At 41.0% G+C, this 23,210-nt stretch overlaps 1 protein-coding gene across 1 annotated transcript in view; it reads right to left on the reverse strand.

Moving 5' to 3' along the window:
* Window positions 1-5,283: 5,283 nt before the first annotated feature.
* The window catches only part of PPM1E (protein phosphatase, Mg2+/Mn2+ dependent 1E), a gene marked incomplete at both ends in the record, with an annotated part of 121,316 nt that continues 103,389 nt past the window's right edge, over window positions 5,284-23,210 (reverse strand). The window contains 4 exons of the mRNA XM_080712689.1: window positions 5,284-6,344; window positions 15,915-16,008; window positions 16,254-16,397; window positions 21,259-21,447. Coding sequence (XP_080568815.1) covers window positions 5,284-6,344; window positions 15,915-16,008; window positions 16,254-16,397; window positions 21,259-21,447 — 1,488 coding nt within the window. The remainder of the gene's footprint in view (window positions 6,345-15,914; window positions 16,009-16,253; window positions 16,398-21,258; window positions 21,448-23,210) is intronic.

A 23,210-nucleotide genomic window follows, 5' to 3' on the forward strand; every position in this document is an offset into this window, starting at 1 on the left:
CAAGCGCTCTGCACCTGAGCTAGAGCCCCACCCCCATCCCAGCCGTTTCTTCTGATTTGGTAAGGTCGGTAAATTTTCATTTAAGTTAAAATGATTTTATTATCCTTTGGTGGTTCACTTATGTTTTGTAGCTGCTTCACAAAGAGGTGTTCCTTTTTGATTATGTAATGCCAACTTTTAGGAGACTTTTTTCTAAATGTAAATAACACATTTTCCTTTTCTTTCATTCCCTGCTTTAGTAAATCCCTTCAAATATCATTTAGTAAGCTGGGTGTGGTGGCGCAGGCTTGTAATCCCTGCGCTTGGGAGGCAGAGACAGGAGGATGGCGCAGGTTCAAAGCCAGCCGTGCTGGCTTAAGAGACCCTGTTTCCAAAAATAAAAAAGTATAAAATAGGTCTGGGAGTGTAGCCCGGAGGTAGAAGGGCTTCCAGGAACCCCAGTACCACCAAAGAAAAGAAAAAAGACAAATATCATTTAGTAAATCCCTTCAAATATCATTTCAAATCTGTGTGTGTGTGTGTGTGTGTGTGTGTGTACATAAAGTCATACTAAGTAAGGATAATGAATTTAGGGAATTAGGAGTTAAGATCATTATAACACTATGAAATTAAACATCTCTCATGGCAAGGAGGAGGTAATAAACTGGGCGTGGCGGCGCACGCTTGTAATCCCTGAATTGGGAGGCTGAGATTGGAGGATCGCGATTTGCAGCCAGCCTCAGCTACTTAGTGAGGCCCTCTGCAACTCAATGAGACCCTGTTTCAAAATAAAGAATAAAAAACAGGGCTGGGGGTGGAGCTTGGAGGTAGAATGCCCCTGGTAGGTTTCCTTGTTGTCAGGATTGGTTAGTTCCGTTCCTTTAGATGCAGGCGTCTCAATTGGTTTCACTTCTATTCTCCACGTACTCATTACTCTCTTGGCAGCAATCCTCTGGACCACAACTGATACTAAATGGGTAAAGGCAAAGCGAAAGGGTAAAATTTGAGTGAACAGGTGCATCATTCTAAGAGTGACGTCATTGGGAGGTCTGAGGAATCACTTAGCGTTGGCAGGTCCCGCTTCTCCTCATTGGAGGATACTAACCCTCTGTCTCTCCCTCTTCCTCCTGCTAAACCAGTAGGGAGAGCGCATAAAAGATAAAGCATTTCTCTTCTGGGCTTCCAGGGTTCATGGGGGGAAATAATGGTTAAAATAGCGCTTTCTGAGGCTGAAATTATCATCTCAGTATTCCCTACTCCCACCCCCCTTCTGAGGGAATCTCTAAATTTAAGCATTAAACTTAGCTTTTAAAGAAAAGACAATGACTTAGTGGTTTTAAATTGCTGGGTTTTATTAAGATATTGGCAAAGTTTGAACATACTCCTTACCTGAATTAACAGTTTCAATAAATAAATTATGAAGGATCACTCATGATTACAATGGAACTCAAAAGTGATCTGTACAGCAGGTTTGTAAATTGATAAATTTACTTGATAAGAAATTATTCACTTCACTCCATAGAGAATCCTTTGCAGAGAAATGTCATGAACAAGAGAAAGCCTGTCTCTCACCAAAGAGCACCTAGAGAGAGTTTACAATGATGTACCTGGATTGCCTAATACATCAAAGTTAATTTATTTCCTCTTCAAGAGCAACAGCAACTGCTATGTCAGTCTGGAGTTCCCTATTTCATATTTTCTAATTAGTACAATAGTCTTTGAAACATAACACGTTGCTGGAGGAAGTAACTTTTTCAATTCAGTACAATTTGTCTGGAAGATGTATTATAATACTGGCAGTATCATTTTTGTCTTGAAAAAGACATTTTACTTTTCACAGGTCAGAGCAGAAAAGTGGGTGTTTTCAAAGGTGGAAAAATAAAGTGTTCTCTCTTTTGCAAACGTATGATCCAAAGAAAAATAGTCCCAAATTAAGGTGTAAACAAAAGTATAATCCTTTTATGGCCTTGCTCAGGTGAGAATGTTTACTGAGTGAACAGAGTTTAAAAATTAACAATTGAGATCATGTCACAAAACCTCAGCGAGTGGTGGGAAGGAAGCACTTGACCACAGCAGTCTGTCTGTAGATCCATCTTTATCTGCCCATTGGCTGAGTGTTGCACTTCTCACTGGCACAGTGTTCCAACAGTGGAGTGTGGTTGTCATGGAAATGCAGTGTTGATATCCTACCACATAAATGTGGTCAGAACAGACTCGACATTGACATTGTCCTTAGAAATGGTGCTACTCTCAAGGAGCTTCCTACTTAAATGTAACAGGAACTTTTATCATATGACTTCAAGGACAATGGATGGCACTTTTAGGTAAAGAAAAGGTATGTACAGCTGTGTTTCTACCTGACCTCTGTAGTACAGACCTCAATGGGATTAAGAGCCCCAGTGTTTCGGTGCTGTACTGTTTTGTTGCCTAACCTCAGAAATCCCTCAAAAGTACACATCTAGAAAGTGAAAGAGGAAGCTTTTAAATTAGGGACTGACTCCCTTTGAAACTCACAGTGAATGTACAAGGAGTTCGTGATGACTTCCATTGGTGACTTGAAGTCTTGTTTCCCTAACCTACACTTTCTTGATTATATTCGTTTTACTATTTCTAACAAAACTTGTTTAGCAAGCAAACAGATTGATGCAGGTCATGATAAATTGAAAAGGGATACTGCCACTCTTTAAGGATTGAGTGTAGAACTTTCACCACCACTAAAATACACAATGAGTAAAGGTACAAAACACATAATTCACAGACTATACCTCAGCATTAACAGTTAATATATATTATAGATACTTTTATACCTAATATTTTTACAATCACCAGATACACCATCATTAAATACAAGTTACAGAAATGTGTAGATACCATTATTAGAGGGTTACTTATTGCTTACATTAGCAAGCAGCAAATAAGGGCACAGGATCTGAACTGAGGGGACTACTTCCTATCACCAGTGGCATTAAGATAGAACACTGCGTTTCACAAAGCACTGCTTTTTGTCTAGTTTCTAGAACCAAGAGCAGCATGTATCAGACCAATAACCACTACTTTATATGTATTATAGAATTTTAAAGGACTTACCTTACAAATGGTACCTAACTACCCTATAAATAAGTGTCTTGTGAACAAATGAATAGTTGCTAGTTTTTACAATATTGGTCTATTAACTAGAACTACTGTTCTCTATTTTCTAGAGCACTAATGGTATGAGAAATGGAGTTAACACTGCTATGTAGTCAGACCTACAAAATCTAGGCCTTTAAAAACGGTCTGTATTTATCCATCCCAGCCAACCATTTTTTCCCTACTGAGAAAGCTTATCATGTGTGACTTCTTTCACGAAATCTGACTTTAAAAAGAAAAGTTACCAATAGACAACTTTAATTTTTTTTAACTCAGCTAAGTATTTTGGAGTATAACATGTACCAATATTCTGCTGCCTTTATTTTCTTGTTTTCTTAGATAATTTGATTTGAAAAAGACTGCATCAGAAGGGTTGCCAACAAGATCTAGGCTTCAGAAAATGGCAGATATGAGTGAGGTCCAGGTATGGGCAGAACATCAAGACAATGGAAAATTGTAATGTTAGAGCTGGAGCCATGTTGACTCCTTCTCAACCATGTGTCACAAGACTTGAAAGAATAAAACTTCAAAGTCAAGAGAAAACAAATACTGAATATCTCAACTTATTCCCAAAATTAAAAAAAAAAAAACCTGTAGATTTACAGTCATCACTGTTAAAAGGATTAAGCTGTTTTTAAAATTATTTAATGTAGCTATACTGGTCTGTCCCCTTAATAAGCTATATTCATCTATGTCTTCAAATTTGGGGAAGTTTAGTCCTAGTCTATGGGACTAGAGACTGTAAGGTAAAATGCATTATCATGTAAAAACATGATTAGAAGGTGGACTTGACTTGGCGAGAGCACTTAGTGCATCCGACTGTCTGAGTGACTGGTAAGTACAGCAGGGCCACTCCTGTCCACGGGCACAGCCGCTCCGCAGTTGGCTAGGGAAGGGCAACAAGAGACATTCATGGTTATCAGAATCAGACTGCTTCGCTGAATGACTCTGATAGTTATGTGCTGTTTTTAGCTGAAGATATGGTGCTGGCTTGAAACTGCAGGAATAGCAAAAGGCAGATAATTTAAAAATATTAAATATAACTAAATATTGACATCAGAAGCACACGTCCTATCTCTGCAGTCTGAAGTTGCATTTGCAGGCAGGACTCTGGCTCATCTTCCAGTTATAACTAAACAGACCTGGCTCTCAGTCATCTGCATTCTCCTCTGCACGTGGCCTCTGGGTTCACCTTAGGCAGTACTTTCCGCCTCCTTCATACCAATTACTTCATTCCCTTGGGGAAAACAATTGTAAGAGAAGTTAAAACTAGCACTTTGCATTCTCCAAAACCACTTTTTATGTTACGGTAGTATATGCCTTTGTTGTCTATGAACTTAAAAAATAAAGTAGAAAATATAGAAATGCTATTTAACTTTTTTAAATGGCATTTTGATTCTTATACATTTGTACCTGACATCATCTCTATTCAACCAGTTTTATTCCTGAGATGAAGGTACCGTGAAGACACATTAGCATCTTAGATCAATACCAGCTGACTGTGGTCTCCTAAAATGACAGATGATAAAAATTCCACCCAAAGCACCATGACAAGCTATGAAACTCCCAAATAACGACAGCCCTGGAGATGTTTTAATTCAAAACATGTTCGTTGTCTTTTATGTTGTAGGACAAAGTAAATTTTTTTGGCCATATACTGCCTCAGAAGTCTGAGAGTATGACACTTTTACACTAGATTGTACTTTCCTCATTAACCAGTTAAGATCCTTATGGCTTTTAGTCATTTACCTACCCAAAAAAGGGGGAGGGATGATTGCCAGCTGAATTTAATTCTGCTTTGTTTTCCATAAATAAATGAGGCACATCAGACCAGATTTTCAACCCAGTTGTGATTTCAGCACTCTATCTCCTGACTGAAGTGACTCTCAAGCTTCCACTAGTGACGTGAAGGGATGGTGGGGAGGGGCTGGATGGAGGTGTAGAGACACATCACAGGGACCAGTTGTATAATTTTGCTAGTGAAACCGCCAATACTTCTTTTTAGATTGAAACACTGTATTGAATTTCCTAGATATCTATTTACATTTAAGAATTGAGCCATCCATGGATTCATAATGAAACACGTATGTTTTAGAAATTTCTACCTTGTTTCTACTCTGAAAGTGTTTTTAATTGAGGGGTAGCTAGCTAGCCTACTTTAAAGAAGAAGTAGTATTATATTTTATAGCTCCAGAGAATGTCTGGGTATGGAGTATCATTGTCCTTTCTGACCTTCCTCATTGTGTTCTCACTGTACCCTTTCCAACTGTTTTCTCTCCATGACACAGAACTTTTTAACATCCTATTTCTCTTCCCACTTCGAGTAAGTGAGAACAGGCTAATGCCTGGGTTGTGGGAAGGCTCTTGAGCAGAGAGAAGTGAGTAAAACTTTGGATTAAACCTGAACCCACGCCGCCTCTGGGAGGAGGAGTGGTACAAACGATACAATCTAGAAACTCTTTTACCCAGGGATCTCAACTGTTCGTTTTCCAACCCAGAACAGACGGGAGACCAGCTCTCCATTCTATTTATCTGTTTCCCTGTTAAACCAAAAATCAAAGAAGCAGGAAGCTCTCCAGCACCACTCCGCTCAGGCCATGATGATTGAACTGGTTTTTCCTCCATTATTAGCTCATTACTAAGATTTGCTCTCTTTGGTGCACCAGGGCCAAACATCTCAACTGATGGCAAAATCTTGGCCCTGTGAGGTTTGCTTGCTTCTATCTGTGTGAGATTTAAGTAGCCTGGGTCTTCCAGCACGTTGATTTGGGACCCGGGGCTCAGGCTAGTTCTATCAGTGAATGAATCCACACGCCCATCATAGCCTAGATCGGCTGGTGCTGAGCACTGGTGCTGAGGCCAAGGGCGTTTGCACTCTCCATGATTCTCCTTATCATCCCCACCATCTTCTTGCCCTCCTTGAAAAGAGTTCTCTGTCCAATCTGACTCCTCACTAACATTTACAGCTTTGTTCATGTCCCTCAGGAATACCACAATAACAGTGATGTTATCACTTGACCCAGCATCACGAGCTGAGGCCACTAATTTGTGGGCAACCATACTGCTGTCTCCATTATTCTCTTTCAAATGGTCAGACACAACTTTCACTGCCTCATCAGGGTTCACGGTGTCATAGAAGCCGTCACAGGCCAGAATGAGGTAGTCTTCGGTCCCATCCAAAACAGTAGAGGCAGAATCTGCATCCCCACAGATATATGGCTTATGTTCAGCATCTCCTGTGGAAATTAGAAAATAAGGACGTCAGAAAGCAGACTTTGGTTTACTTGTGTGCTTAAGAATATTCATAGTCACTGCCATGACTGTAATTTAATGAAAAGAATTCATCAAATAATTTTAGATAAAACACTGAAATTCTCTATTAATTAGGTGCTGCTTATGCCTTAACTCCGGGCTTCTTATCTAGCTGACACAAAGCTTGAATCTTGTGCCTCTGCTACTATTTAGGTTCTGCTGAGTACGGCAACAGCTAATGTCAAAACCCAAAATTGGAAGCCAGGTGTGGCAGTGGACGCTTGTAGTCCTAGTACTTGGGAGGCTGAGACAGGAGGATCGCATAGGTTCAAAGCCAGCCTCAGAGCTTAAAGTGAGGCTCTCAGCAACTTAGTGAGACTTTCCAAATAAAATGTAAGTCTTGGGGGTGCACCCCAGAGGCAGAAGGCCCCTGGGTTCCATCCCCAGTACCATCAAAAAAAAAAAAAAAAAATTGCTCTACTGAAAAAATCAGTCCTACACACGAAAGCTTTGTTGCTTTAATAGATCTGTTCTTGGTTTCTTTTGTTTTGTTTTGCTTTTTTGGGTTGTTTTTGCAGTACTAAGGATGACCGAGGGGCATTGTACCTCCAAGCTACACCTCAGTCTTATTAATTAATTAATTTACTTATTTATTTTTGGTGATACTGGGGTTTCTGGAAGCCCTTCTTCCTCCCAGCTGCACTCCCAGACCTATTTTTATATTTTTTAATTTGGAAACGGTCTCAAGCCAGAGAGGCTGGCTTTGAACCTGTGGGATCCTCCTGTCTCCCGCTTCCCAAGCGCGGGGATTACAAGCATCCCCATGCCCAGCTTAGATCTGTTCTTTTGCTGGTAGGTAGGTTGTTTTAAATTCAACTAGAGAGGCCAGGCGTGGTGGCGCACACTTGTCATCCCCTGCACTTGGGAGGCTGAGACAGGAGGATTGCACAGGTTTGAAGCCAGCCTCAGCTGGCTTAAAAGACCCTGTTTCCAAATAAAATATAAAATAGGTTTGGGAGTGTAGCCTGGAGGTAGAAGGCCCCTGGGTTCCATCCCTAGTACCACACACAGACACACGCGTGTGTGCACACACACAATTTCAACTGGAGAAAAGTACACATTTTAAGCACAGTGGCACACATTTGTAATCCCAGCATTCAGGAGGCTGAACCGGGAGGATTGTGGTGTGCCAACATCCTTAGCTACCTAGTAAGCCCTTTGCAACTCAGTGAGACCTGGTTTCAAAATAAAGAATAAAAAATTGGGCCGGGGGTGTAGCTTGGAGGTACCATGCTCCTGGGTTCCATTCCCAATACTACAAAAAAAAATAAATAAATAAAAGAAAGAAAGAAAAAAGCCCGAAGTAATGATACTATGTCTCTGATGACCCCCTCTTGGCTTTTTTTTTTTTTTTTTATCAGTGTTCATTTACCCCACTTATTACTGCAGAACCTTCCAGGCCCTACTGGGCCTTTCTTTTCTTGTTTAGTTCATTTACTCACTGAATGAGCTGGGCCTTAATAAGTCACTCATCACCAAGAAGTTATCACCTTGAGGGAAGGGCATAAGCAAAGACATGGGCTACTACTAGGAAATAACAAGAAAAACCGAGAAGGAGTGTGGTGGCGCACCCTTGTAATCCCCACATTCGGGAGGGTGAGACCAGAGGATCATGGTTCACGGACAGCCTCAGCTACTTAGTGAGGCCCTCTGCAACTCAGTGAGACCCTGTTTCAAAAAATAAAAAGATGTGCCAGGCGTGGTGGCACACGCTTGTAATCCCAGTGCTTGGGAGGCTGAGACCGGAGGATCGCACAGGTTCAAAGCCAGCCTCAGCTACTTAGTGAGACCCTGTTTCCAAATAAAGTATTAAATAGGTTTGGGAGTATAGCCCGGAGGTAGAAAAGCCTCTGGGATCCGTCCCCAGTACCACAAAAAAGAAAGAGAAACTGGAGACCTTGGGCCCACTCTAGGGCAGATTTTTATCACCACACTAACGGGATAATCACCCACAGTGTTGGAACTTTCAGATCCAGAGCAAATCCAGATCCACGTATTGTTTACATTCATTGTTTTCCTTTAAGTCACTAGAGAGCCTAGTGGGCATCCTTAACCACGAAGACTAAGTAGCGGCATATTCCTTAGGGGTTAAGGACACCAGCACAGGTATTAAGGCTGCCTGGCTCCTGCTGGACAGACACACCTGCAATCCCAGCTACTCTGGAAGATGAGGCAGAAGGATCTGCAAGTCCAAAGCCAGCCTGCATAAGTTAGGGAGACTGTTTCAAAATAAAAATGGCTGGGGAATAGCTCAGTGGTAGAGCAGCCCTGGGTTCCAGCTCCAGTACTGCAAAAATAGTCAGCCCAGGGTGGTGGCGCATGCTTGTAATCCCAGCATTTAGGAGGCAGAGACCAGAGGACTGTGGTTCATGGAAAGTCTCAGGTACTTAGCAAGGCCCTTTGCAATTTTTTGAAACCATTTCAAAAAATAAAAGGACAAAAAAAAAAAAAATAGGGCAGGGAGTGTAGCTCAGAGGTACAATGCCTGTGGGTTCCATCCCCAATACCACAAAAAATAACTAATAAAGTTGACCTGGCTCCTAATCCTAGGTCTTATATTTACAATTATATATCTCACCTTTTATTGCATTAAAACTAACTTTTTGACTGGGAGAAGAGAGAGTGAAGATAAATTTAGTTTAAGTGACCAGGCTACATATTTGGGTTTTTTGACACATTATAGGTTCTCTCTAAAATCTAACATTTTCATCCCTATTTAATCCTCAGATAAGCCCAGAAAGTGAATAGAGACCCTGTGGGTATCTGCTAGAACTAATGTGGGCAGTAATGCCCTACCTGACCCACCGGTTGCATGACTGGATACCAGAACAACAGAAAGACTATCGGTAAAATAAGATCCTATCCGTGTGTGTGTGTGTGTGTGTGTGTGTGTGTGTGTGTGTGTGTGTGTGTGAGAGAGAGAGAGAGAGAGAGAGAGAGAGAGAGAGAGAGAGAGAGAGAGATAGATAGATAGATACTGGAGATGGAACCCAGGGGTATTTGACTTCCGAGCTATACCTCAGCCCTATTTATTTATTTTCATTTTGAAACAGGGTCTCACTGAGTTGCAGAGGGCCTAAGTAGCTGAGGCTGTCTGCAAACCATGATCCTCCTGTCTCAGCCTCTCAAGTATTGGGATTACAAGTGTGCATCACCAAGCCCGGCTAGAGCCTAGTCTTTTGACTCCATAAATGCTCAGTTTCATTCAAGTCCGAGTTGTTCTCCATTCAGACTTTAAAAAAAAAACAACAAAAAAACAAGGTCCTGCTAAGTTGCTGAGGGCCTTTGCTGAGTTGCTGAAGCTAGCCTTGAACCTGCAATCCTGCCTTCAGCCTCAAGTACTAGGATTACAGGCATGTGCCATGCCCAGCACATTCACTATTTCTTACAGCAGTCAAAAACCATCGTCAAGCTTAGTTTTGGTTTCACCAACTTTCTTTACTTTGATGCCTCCCAATAGCCTGTTGGAGTTAATTAAAAGTTTTAATCATGGGATTCAGTGTCCTCCAACAATCCACTTTTCTTAATTTCCCCTATTCTACCTGACTGAATTATCATTATTTTTTAATTCCACTTCTAAAAATAAATGTGAACTGAGTCATACTGTTCCCAAAAATCTTGTTTTTAGTGCTACAATTAAAAGACTACTGCAACTGTTAGTTTGGAACAGAACATACAAAGATTTGCACAGAGAAAATGCTGCCAAAATTCTGGCTTTTCACCTGCTCTACTGTTGGGTGTCAACTTCATGACATTTCGCCCCCAAATTTGGTAGGAGGCATGAAGATCCATCCCATGGCAGGAATGGCAGCATCCTTTTGTCTTTACCTCTCTCTCTGTATGCTGTATGCACACCACGCCTCTCAACTTTGGATCATAAATTTGAAGGGCTTGTAGGGAGAAACAGTTGAAAAGTGTTTTGTTTTTAAAGCTTTGTATCACTTTCTAAATAGAGTTGAACTCTGCTCTCTGGACCTTTTTCTTGTTCCTGTTTAGCCCGTTTTATTCCAGAGCTTTCTGAGTCTTTCTCACATTCTTCACCCCCCTAAATCCGGTTAAGCTACTAGGTTTTGGCAGATAGCCTTATTTCTTACTTCAAAGAAAATTAATTTTGTCAACCTTGCATTTCCACAGCTCCACCCACCTCGGCGTGGCTTGCTTGCTCTCTACCTACCTATTTTTTTTGGTAGAGATTCATTTATATACACTACCATTTTTTCAGTCAGAGGTGGCCCTTTTTTCCCTTTTCAAATCTGTGCTAGTCTGTCTCCTGGATCTCTGGGTTCTCTATCATTTTCAGTTTCTCTACTTTTCTCTACAAACACATTCAACTCTTAAAATTTTCCTTATCCTAAAAATAGAAATATAAAAGCAACCCTTTCCCAAATCAGTTTTTTTCTCAAGCTGCCACGCTATTTCCTTTCTCTCCTTTCTTAAGCTGCCCAGGAAACGAAATATATACCTGCTCCTTTTTTGTTTTTTGTTTTGTTTTATTTTGTTTTGTTTGACATTCGACCTCCAAGCTTGTAGCCCTTTTTTTTTTTTTTTAATTATTTTGAACCAGGGTCTCACTAAGTTTCAGAGGGCCTCACCAAGTAGCTGAGGCTGTCTGCGAATCATGATCCTCCGGTCTCAGCCTCCCGAATGCTGGGATTACAAGCGTGCGCCACCACGACTGGCTTCACTCCCAGCCCTATTTTTTAATCTTTATTTAATTATTTGTTTATTTTTTGGTGGTACTGGGATTCCTGGAAACCCTTCTACCTCCGGATTACACTCCCAGACCTATTTTGTGTTTTTATTTGGAAACAGGGTCTCTTAAGCCAGCAGGGCTGGTTTCGAACCTGTGCGATCCTCCTATCTCTGGCACCAGGATTGCAAGTGTGCACCACCACGCCCAGATTTTATCTTTATTTTTAAACAGGGTTTTTACTAAGTTGCTGAAAGCCTCACTAAGTAGCTGAGGCTACGGGAGAACCTGGGATCCTCCTGTCTCAGCCTCTCAAGTACTGGGATCACAGCTGTGTTGCCACCACATCCCACTTGGCAGCAACACTTTTTTTTTTTTTTTTTTTTTTTTGAGGTACTAGGGATTGAACCCAGAGACATTCTACCTGGAATCTGAAGTACTTTCTAGCCCTGTTTTTTTTTTTTCTTTTCTTAAATTATTCTTTATTTTGAAACAGGGTCTCACTAAGTTGCAGAGGGCTTCACTAAGTAGCTGAGGCCGCAAACCTGCGAACCTCCAGTCTCAGCCTCCCAAGTACTGAGATTACAGGCTTGCTCCCTCACACCCAGCTTGGCAACAACACTTTTAATCTCATCACCACTTCCATCCTCTGCTCTAGTCTTCTATACTTGTTGCTGTTCTTTAAAAACATTATAAAAACATCATAGAGCCTAGTGTGGTAACGCACGCTTGTAATCCCAGCATTTGGGAGGCTGAGACCGGAGGATAATGGTTCACAGACAGCCTCAGCTATTCAGTGAGGTCCTTTGCAACTCAGGGAGACCCTGTTTCCAAATAAAGAATAAAAAATAGGGCTGGGGGTGTAACTCGGAGGTAGAATGCCCCTGGGTTCCATCCCCATTACTGGGGGGAAAAAAAAAACCACATTATGCCCTTTTATTTATTTTTATTTTTATTATTTATTTATTTATTTTGGTGGTACTGGGGTTCCTGGAAACCCTTCTACTTCCGGGCTACATTCCCAGACCTATTTTTATACTTTTTAAATTGGAAACAGGGTCTCTTAAACCAGCGCGGCTGGCTTCGAACCTGTGCGTTCTCCTGTCTCCGCCTCCCAAGCGTGGGGATTACAAGTCTGCGCCACCACGCCCATATTATGCCCTTTTAATTATTTAATTACTACTGTATTTATACAAATGTACTTATATTCTATATACCTGGGATTTCCTCTCCTAAAGACTCCACTCTAAGCTCAAAAGTTATTTCCTCTGTGATATTTACCTTCCTCTCCAGTTGTAAGTCAAGGACATTCTTCCTACTTTTAGTTTCACCTTGTGTTCTATTTTTAGAATCAAGAAAAGGCAAGTATCCTCTAGTAAGTTGATTCTAAAACAAGCATTAAAGATGCCTCCCCCAACCTTCTCACAAAGGTAAGATCAAGGGGAACCATTCTTTGGTGAGAGCTGTCAAAAATAATTCTATACAGGAGTGTATTTTAGAAGTGAGAAATTTCCCCTTTGTCCTTATTCCAGAGTTCCTAATTCCCTCAGTGTAAGGTAAAAGTAACTCCATTTTTCAGGAGTCTTTTTAGCTTTCTATTTCTCTTCTAGCCTACTGCTGCTCATATTTGGGCCACTTCACAGCTTGCCAGCATCTTCCCAAAGAGTGGGAGAAACTCAAATCAGTGGTAAACTAAATCAATCCTTTCAGATTTTCTTACTGTTCTGGAACTTTTTGGTAATGATAAACTAAATTTGAGGATTAGTTATGAACTGTATCATGCTAACCCTATGCCCAATTACTTCATTTATGGAGGCTGAGATTAAGAATTGTTCCCACCCCCATGCTAGGGATTGAACCCAAGAGCATTCTACCTCCAAGCTATGCCCTCAGCCCTATTTTATTCTTTTTATCTTAAAACAAGGTCTAAGTTGCAGATGACTCCACTAAGTTGCTGAGGCTGGCTAAGAACCTGTGATCCTCTTGTCTCAGCCTCCCAAATACTGGGATGACAAGCATATGTCACCATTCCAAGCTCTAAAAATTACATCACCTGTAGATATATCTTCATTTATTCTCTTCTTAAAAATGGGAAATGGAGCTGGGCACAGTGGTGCAAACCTATAATCCCACTACTTGGGAAGTTGGGACAGAAGGACCACAGATTTGAACCCATCCATTTAGGAAGGCCACTTAGTGAGATTTTCTTTCAAGATAAAAACAAAATGCTGCTGGTAATTGTGGTGTATGCCTTTAATCCTCATATTTAGGACACTGAGACAGGAGGACTGCAGTTTCAAAGACAGTCTCAGGAACTTAGTAAGACACTCTTTCCAAATAAAAAAATGGAGCCGGGTGGTAGCACATTTATAAGCAGTACATAGGAGGCTGAAACAGGAGGATCACAGATTCAAGGCCAGTCTCAGCTACTTAGTGATGCCCTTTGCAACTTAGTGAAACCCTGTTTCAAAGTAACGAATAAAAATAGGACTGAGGGTGTAGTGTGTAGCTCGGAGGTAGAATGCCCCTGGGTTCCATCCCCAGTACTGCAAAAAAAAAAAAAAAAAAAAAAAAGGACTGGGGTTGTAGCTCAGAAGTAAAGTGGCCCTGGGGGGGTTCAATCCTTAGTACAGAATAATAATAATAATAATTTTTAAAAAATAGCCAGGTATAGTGAGTGGTACATGGTACTTGTATGTAATCCTAATACTTGGTAGATTGAGACAGGAGGATTGCAGGTTGAAGGACAGCTTTAGCAATATAGTGAGATTGTCAACAACCTAGTGAGAACCTGTATCAAAAAATAAAAAGGAAGAGGGGTTTGGCTCAGAGGTAGAATGCCCTTGGGTTCAATCTCTAGTACCACCAAAAAAATAGAAATAGGGCTGGGGAGTAGAGTGAAAGGAGGATCATTATGGTTTTAAGCAGATGTTCATATTTTTTTTTCCAGTATTGAGGATGGAACCCAGGGAAATCTACCTCCGAGCTATACTCCAGTCCTGTTTTTTATTCTTTATTTTTTGAAACAATGTCTCACTGAGTTGCAGAGAGCCTCACTTAAGTAGCTGAGATGATCTTCCTGTCTCAGCCTCCCAAGTGCTGGCATTACAAGCGTGCACCACCACGCCTGGCTTCAAATGGATGATTAAAAGGTTTTTTGTTTTGTTTTTTTTTTTCTTGGCCCTGGGGATTAAACTCAGGGGCATTTTACCTCCAAGCTACCCTATTTTATTTTGTTTTATTTTACCACCAGCCCTATTTTGTTTTTATTTGGAAACAGGATCTCATTAGGTTGATGAGAGTTTCATTAGCTACCAAGTTCTGGGATTACAGGCATGCACCACCATGCTTGGCTAAAAGCTTCTATTTTAAAAAATAGAAAACAAACTAGTAAATTTTTCATTTCCTAGCATGATTCCTCTTTTATTCTTTTCTCTCTTCTCTTCCATCTCCTTCCTCTCCATCTGCTTTTCTCTCTCTCTTGCCTTCTCTAGTACTAAAAATTGAACTTAGGGGCATTATACCTCTGAGCTATACTCTCAACCCTTTTTATTTTTCATTTTGAAACATGATTTACTAAGTTGCTGAGGCTGGCCTCAAACCTGCTAGCCTCCTCTCAGCCTCCTAAGTACTGCAGCTATGAGGTTCCTTTTTCTTTCTTTTCTTTCTTTCTTTTTTTTTTTTTTTTTTTTTTTTTTGGTGGTACTGGGGATGGGGTAGAATACAAGGGCATTCTACCTCCAAGCTACACCCCCAGCCCCAGCCCTATTTTTTTAATTATTTTGAAACAGGGCCTAAGTAGCTGAGGCTGGCCGCAAACTTCCTGTCTCCTGTCTCAACCTCCCGAATGCTGGGATTACTAGCATCATGCCCGGCTGAGGCTCTCTTTTTATCATGGAATTTAAGTATATAAATAAGTACAATTAAATCAGGTAATTAAAAAGAGATGTTATCTAATTGTTATATTATTATCATCGTTATTATTAATACTACTACTACTACTACTACTACTACTACTACTACTACTACTACTCCCCCCTAGTATTTTGTGATACTAAGATTAAACCCGGGGCATTCTACCTAAAAGTTACATCCCCATCCCTATTTTGAAACAGGGTCTCAATAAGTTGCAGAGGGCCTCTTTAAAGTTGATGAGTCTGGCCACAAGCCTTGTTCCTCCTGTCTCAGCCTCCCAAGTACTGGAATTATAAGCATGTACCACCACACTCAGCTCAATTATTTTTATTTATTTATTTATTTATTTATTTATTTATTTATTTATTTTTGGTGGTACTGGGGTTCCTGGAAGCCCTTCTACCTCTGGGCTACACTCCCAGACCAATTTTTATATTTTTATTTGGAGACAGGGTCTCTTAAATCAGTGAGGTTGGCTTCGGACCTGCGTGATCCTCCTGTCTTTGCCTCCTAAGTGCGGGGATTACAAGTGTGCGCCACCATGCCTGGCTCAATTATTATTATTATTAATTTTTTTTGGGGGGGTGGTACTGGGGTTCCTGGAAACCCTTCTACTTCCAGGCTACACTCCCAGGCCTATTTTATACTTTTTTTTTTTTTTTTTTAATTTGGAAACAGGGTCTCTCAAGCCAGCACAGCTGGCTTCAAACCTGTGCAATCCTCCTGTCTCCGCCTCCCAAGCGCGGAGACACCACGCCTGGCTTCAATTATTATTTTAAACACATAAGTATTCTAATAATACACTGTCTCCAGTTCCCTTATATCTGAGTTAATATAAGGCAGTGAGCCAGACTGGACAGTCTGTAGAAACAAAATTAGTTTTTCCTACCTATAGCTCTGGAGACTGACAGACTTCCATTCACCCTCCAGGCACCAAACCAGACTACACAGCCTCCAAGGGCCTCAATTCGCTGCTTTTCATCCTAAATAGCAATGCAATAAAAAGAAGCAAATAACTGGGTTCAGGATTTTTTCTTCTATTTTAACAATTAACAACAGATGCAATACTCATCAGCTTCCTGCAAAAGTTCTCTGTATTTCTTCTGTAGAAGGTATGCAGAATTGCTGAGATTAATAGGCAGTAATTGTAATTACTGAGTGAACCCCTAATTAATAGCTAGAAAGCCACCTTTGTAGCGTCTGCTCGAATGCAACAGCCCGTACATACCTCTCTGTCCGGTTTGTGCGGTTTCATTAGCTCCACAGCTTGGCCCTTCCTCACCAGCATAACCTGGGAGTCACCTACCCAGGCAACATGCAGCATGTTGCCTCTGATGAAGGTCACCACTCCCGTGGTCCCACATCGTAAACTCTGGAAATGGTTTAATAAAACAGAGTCACTGCAAATAAACAGACACCATGTTGTCCTTGAGAAGCTTATCATTAATATGAACTTTTGGTTTGGAAAGTAGACTGTTAGTAATTTCACAACTACATAGCTATTCATGTTTCTCAGTACATTTTATATGCATTTATGCATTTATGTTTACACACACACATAAATCTACCTGATACACAGAAACAAGAGAGGGAGGGTGTAGGGGTCCTGGGGAGAGAGCTCAGAGGCATGCTATCTCCAAGCTATACATCCTAGCCCTATTTTATTCTTTATTTTCAAACAAGGCCTCACTAAGTTGCTGAAGCTAGTCATGAATCTGCAAACCTCCTGTCTCAAGCCTCCCAAGTACTGGGATTACAATAGTGCGTCACCATGCCCAGCTGGTTATTATTATTTTTGAGTGTGTGTGTGTGGTACTGGGGATGGAACCCAGGGGCCTTCTACTTCTAGGCTATGCCCCTAGACCTAATACACACACACACACACACACACACACACACACACACACACACACACACACACACGTGTGTGTGTGGGGGGGGTACTGGGGTTCCTGGAAGCCCTTCTACCTCCGGGCTACACTCGCAGACCTATTTTAACATTTTTATTTGGAAACAGGGTCTCCTAAGTCAGCGCGCACGGCTGACTTCGAACCTGCGCAATCCTCCTGTCTCTGCCTCCCAAGCACAGAGATTACAAGCATGTGCCACCATGCCCAGAAATAATATATATATATATATTTTTTTTTTTAATGTGTGTGTGGTACTAGGGATGGAACCAAGGGCATTCTACCTCCGAGCTACACCTCCAACCCTATTTTTTATTCTTTATTTTGAAACAAGGTCTCACTGAGTTGTAAAAGGCCTAAGTAGCTGAGGCTATCCTCGAACTGTGATCCTCCTATCTCAGCCTCCCAAATGCTGGGATTACAAGCATGCACCAATATGCTCAGCTATTTATTTTATATGTCATATTTTATTATATTTTTATTTAGGGTCTCACTAAGCTGCTGAGGCTGGCTTTGAACCTGTGAGCCTCCTCTCTCAGCCTCCCAAGTAATTGGGATTACAGGTGTACACCACCATGCCTGTCTGATTATTCCACTTTAAATACAGATTTAAGCCAGGCATGGTGGTGCACAATTGTAATACCAGTACTTGGGAGGCTGAGACAGGATGGCACAGGTTCAAAGCCAGCCTCAGCTACTTAGTGAGGCTCTTAGCAACTTAGTAGACCCTGTTTCCAAATAAAGTAAAAAAAAGGCCTGGTGCCCAGGCGTGGTGGCGCACATTTGTAATCCCTGCATTTGGGAGGCTGAGACAGGAGGATCACAATTTACAGACAGCCTCAGCTACTTAGGCCTTCAGCAACTTAGTGAGACCCTGTTAAAAAATAAAGAATGAAAAATAGGGCAGGGGGTATAGCTCAGAGGTTGAATGCCCCTGGGTTTCATTCCCAGACCCACACACAAAAATAATAAATAAATAAATAAATAAGTAAATATAGGTCTGGGAGTATAGCCTAAGGGTAGAAAGCTTCTGGGTTCCATCCCTAGTACTTAAAAAAAAAAATCAATAAAAAATCTGGCAGGTTATGTGATGCATCCCAAGGACAGATAACTGTAGCACACAAAACAGAAGTAAAACTGTTTTCCTCCCAATCCAGTACTAAATCTGTATCAGTCTTTAAAGATTTCCATAACCCATTCTCTGTTTCATTACTGATCTGCTATATGTTCAGTGCGGTATCCTAGCTATACAAAATAATATATAAAGCATTTACTTGGCACACAACAAATTCTCCCAAGAGAATAGCATAGGAGCCAAGATATAGCATACATTTTCTGAAGTTCTAAAATGCTCTATACCTCTGGGCAGAAGAGAAAAAAAAGAAAATCAACAACTTCTGTACAGTATTTTTAGGGGCCTTTGCTTTTGGAACACTGCCTAAAGAACTAACAGCCTGAAATTTCACTGCAATAGCTACCACTGCACTTAAAGCTCTTGAGCCTACTACGCTAAAATGACATCTCCATTTGACATGAGTCACCACCAAATTAGCTTGACTTTCTGTTACTAAGGCTTTGGCCTAAATTAGAACCAATGCGTCAGGGGTGGTAAAGGGCTTCTTATCCAATGAGAAAAACAACTTCTCATTTTCCCTATATAGGGAAACTTCGTTATGAATCTTCACCCACCAATAAAATGTCTTCCCACACAGAATGTTCACAAACTCAGCCCTCTGGAACACACGATAAAGACACTCCAGTACATATGCCCTGGAGAAAACAGGAGGCAGGGCAGCTTCTCAACAGGAACAGCTACTTCCCCAGCAGTTAGCAGCACATGGGAGCACAAGAGGGAGAGAAGTGACTGCTGGGACAGACTTAAATGATTCAGGAGGACTTACTGGCAGAAGTGAGAGACAGTAGGACCACTGGCAAAACAAAAGGAGTAAACATACTCCAAAAAAAAAAAAAAACATAATGTTGAGAAGACAGGAAAAAGAAGAGACTAGAAGATGAAAAAGGCAGTGATTTTTTTTTTTTTTTTATGGTAGTGCTGGGGACTGAACACAGGAGCATTCTACCTGTGAGCTACATCCCCATCCCTATTTTATTTTTTATTTTGAAACGGCTTCACCAGGTTAGCTGAGGAATTCCCTTTGTTTTACACTGGTGATCACAGATTACCTGTCAGGGGTCTTGTCCTCAGAATGTTGAGAGCCAACAAGAGACATGCAAGCAGATGCTGACGCTCCATAGACTGGGAATGTCTGAGGTCACTAGTTGTGCTGTTTTCCAGCCCACATCTGTATTATACCCTAGCTGTTGTTGGATTTATATATTAAGCCAAACTTGGAGGTGGGGTAAAGATTATAAAAAATTTCTCTTGCTTAATACTAAGTAGTTCTGAATTGTTTTATTAACCCTACAGTCCACTCTCATTTTATAGTATAGCTGTGAGAAATGAATTATCACCCTGATTTCTCCAAGCCCATCCCCCCCCATCCAGGCCATTTTAAAAGAAAGGAGTTAATGTTTAATATCATATGGCTGGAGCATTATTTTCTGTATGTAACTAATTCTGTAATTTTTTTCAACCTGGGGATTTAACCAAAGGGCATTCTACCTCCAAGCCACACCCAGCCCTATTTTATTTTACTTTTTTCGTGTGATACTAGAGATGGAACCCAGGGGCTTTCTACCCTTCCCACACCTATTTTTTATATTTTATTTGGAAACAGGGTCTAAGTTGCTGAGAGCCTCACTAAATAGCTGAGGCTAGTTTCGAACCTGCACAACTCTCCTGTCTCAGCCTCCCAAGTGCTGGGATTACAAATATGCACCACCACGCCCAGCTATTTTATTTTATTTTGAAACAGGATCTAAATTGTTGAGGTCCTCACTAAGTTGGTGAGGCTGGCCATGAACCTGCAATCCTCCTGTCTCAGCTTCCCAAGTACTGGGATTACAAACAGGAACTGCCAACCCCAGTTTATAATTGCTTTTATTTATTTATTTATTTATTTATTTATTTTATTTTTATGCAGGTCTGGAGATGAAACCCAAGGGCATTCAACCTCTGAGCTACACCCCCTGCCCTGTTTTTTATTCTTTATTTTGAAACAGGATCTCGCTAAGTTACGGATTGCCTCACTAAGTAGCTGAGGCTGTCCGTGAACCACAATCCTCCGGTTTCAGCCTCCCAAATGCTGGGATTACAAGCCTGTGCCACCACGCCCAGCTCATAATTACTTTTAAAAGTAAAATTTATTTTTATTGGCCTCCAGTTAAAAATCCAATATAGAATACTACAATTATGTACCAATGATAATTAGACTTAAAAGTTTTACTTTTAGATCTTAATAAATAGCCCCTGAATTTAATTCAGAGGAAAAAAATCAGATCTGATTAACCTTAACAATAAAGGATATGAGCTCCATCATCTTTTCTTCCTGTTAAGAGAAAATCAAGCCAGGCATGTTGGCACATGCCTGTAATCCCAGTATTGGGGTGGTAAAATAGGATTACAGGTTCGAGGACAGACTCAGCAATTCAGTGAGAATCTCAGCAATCTAGCAAGACCTTTTTACAAAATAAAAAAGGGCTGGGGGTATAGCTTGGAGGTAGAATGCCCCCTGGGTTCAATCCCTAGTACCACACACACAAAGAAAGAAAATAAGTAAATAAAAAGAGAAAATTAGTTGAAGGATCATCTAAGGATTCACCATCTCCAAGCAAATTTTCCCTTAAGAGATACAAAGCAAAACACTGCCTACCCATTTAGAGCCAAATGTATGAAAGTAATCCCAGTTTCTATTTCTTTTTTAAAATCATTTTTATATTCACCATATCCAGATCTTGTCAACAAGAGTGCTTAGATATGATCCTGGTGTGGCCCTGACAGCAATGGGGGATAAAAAGTTAAACTCAGCATGGCACAATAGTGCACACCTGTAATCCCAGTATTTGAGAGGCTGAGATAGGAGGATCACAAGTTTGAGGATATCCTCAGCAACTTAGTGAGACCCTGTTTCAAAATAAAAAGGTGTGGAGTTGTAGCTCAGAGGTAGAATGCCCCTGTGTTCAATTCCCAGTAGCAAAAAATAAAAACTCACCTGCCAAATATAGTAATGGTTATAGGAATTAATCCAGAAAATTACACTTTGAGAGTTTCTGTGCTGTATACTATTGTACTCCACTTTTTCTGAAGAGGGAATTAAATATAACCACAACTAAATCCATGAGTGTGGGATGATGACCCTTTAACCACATAGACCAAATTGAGCTCAGCTAGTGCATTCAAGCTGAATGTATGAGAAAGTGGCATACCTCCCTGGCTGCCTTCTGCACAAACCGCTCATCAGTAACCCGGAAGGCCCGACACAGAGCCTCGGCAGGATCATGGGGGAACATCTCTTGGCGCACTAGGTTAACATGTAGGTGAATGGAGGCATAAATGGCAGCATCCACTCCCCCATGGCCATCAAATACTGCAAAGTAAGCTTGTTCTTCCTGGTCCTGTCAATAGAAATACAGAACAGTTAAGGAGTTGGGAACGGCATGTCAGCCAGTCCCCTGGAGACACTGCTGCCCATCCTCCTCCTCCACTGCATCTGTCACTCGGACGAGAGTGCCTGCCTCCCTGCTCTTGACATGCCTGCTCATGGCTGAGGCACCTGCAGTGTTACAGCATCTGTGTTTAGCATGGACACTGGAACACATCAGGCCCAATTAGCTCAGGCTGAAGTGCCCTCTGTGCAAGTTGTTGTCTTGCACCATGGAAACCACCTACATACACTTGCTTCAAAATCACTGTTACAAGTTGGGGGAAGGGGAGAAAAGAGAAGGTATGAGAAAGAATTGAGTACTTTTTCCTAATACCAGGGAACAATAGGAAATAACTGGCCTTCCAACACAAGGCCAATTATTTATGTTTAGGTTGTTTAAAATACATAAGGATATTAACATATACAGTTCTAAAATGTACTACATATTTCATGAATTATTCATGGTCAGAGTCAGTTCTCATAAGTGGCACAGTCTCTAGGTCAGATGCCTGTGTGACTGACAACTCTGCCCTGCCCCACGATCTAAGATTTAGCTTCACATTTTTTTCACAAAGGCCAAAGACTAGGAAAGGGTCTTCCAACAAAAGAAGCCGATTAATAGTACAGTTTAACCATGAAGTGATTTGCCTCTTCATCTTTTAACTCCAGTGTTTAGATCTCAGCTTTATTTCACTGCTGGGATGTGTGACTCACCGAGTCTCCCTGAGTCTTGAGCGCCAATAAATAAGGGTTTGCCTTTGCAAATCTGTTCACTTGTCTTTCTTTAGGCTCCAGGACTCAGAAGAATCCAGCCCCTGTCACCGATTCTTGAGCAAGTCACAGAATCTTCCCACTTGTTTTCTCATTTGTGTTAGGTAAAAATGAGTTGCTCTCATGGAAATTTGGAAGTAATATCTATGTTTTGAGGAAGTTTTTAACAAAAGTACCAAAAATAAATGTCTACAAAGTAACAGTTACACCCAAATATGTTTAAATCTCTATGCAGACATTATGGACAAGTTCATTTTACAATTAAGCAACACTAATAATGCCAGCAAATACTAACTACTAAACAGAACTTTTTAGAAGTAATCCTGATGTGGACAATTCTGTTAGCACTAAAGCAGTTCTGTAGCATTAGTACTACAGCATTAGAAGAAACAAGAGGGGCCGGGCGTGGTGGTGCACACTTGTAATCCCAGCATTTGGGAGACTGAGACCAATGGAGGATCACGGTTTGTGGACAGCCTCAGCTACTTAGTGAGGCCCTCCACAACTTAGACCCTGTTTCAAAATAAAGAATAAAAAATAGGGCTGGGGGGTAGCTCGGAGGTAGAATGCCCCTGGGTTCCATCCCCAGACCCGCAGAAGAAAAGAAACAAGAGGGAGCCAGGGGTATTTTTTAAAATAGTATAGCTTTTTTTTTCTTTAAAGCAAACAAACATTTAATGATGTTTTCCCTAGAAACTTTTTTGGTGCTGGGAATCAAACCCAAGCCCTTGGGCACACAAGATCAGCACTCTCCCACTGACCTACATCTCCAGTCCTATACTATGTATGTAGAACTGGGGAGCGAATCCAACAGCATTCTGTCGCTTTTTTTTTTAAAACTAGGGATTGAACTCAGAGGCATATTCTACCTCTTAACTATACCCACCCTAGGACTTTTTTTTTTTTTTTTTTTTTTTTTGCAGTCCTGGGATTGGAATACAGGGCATTCTACCTCCAAGCTAC

This window comes from Muscardinus avellanarius, assembly GCF_963383645.1.
Source record: "Muscardinus avellanarius genome assembly, chromosome: 16".
NCBI lineage: Eukaryota > Metazoa > Chordata > Mammalia > Rodentia > Gliridae > Muscardinus > Muscardinus avellanarius.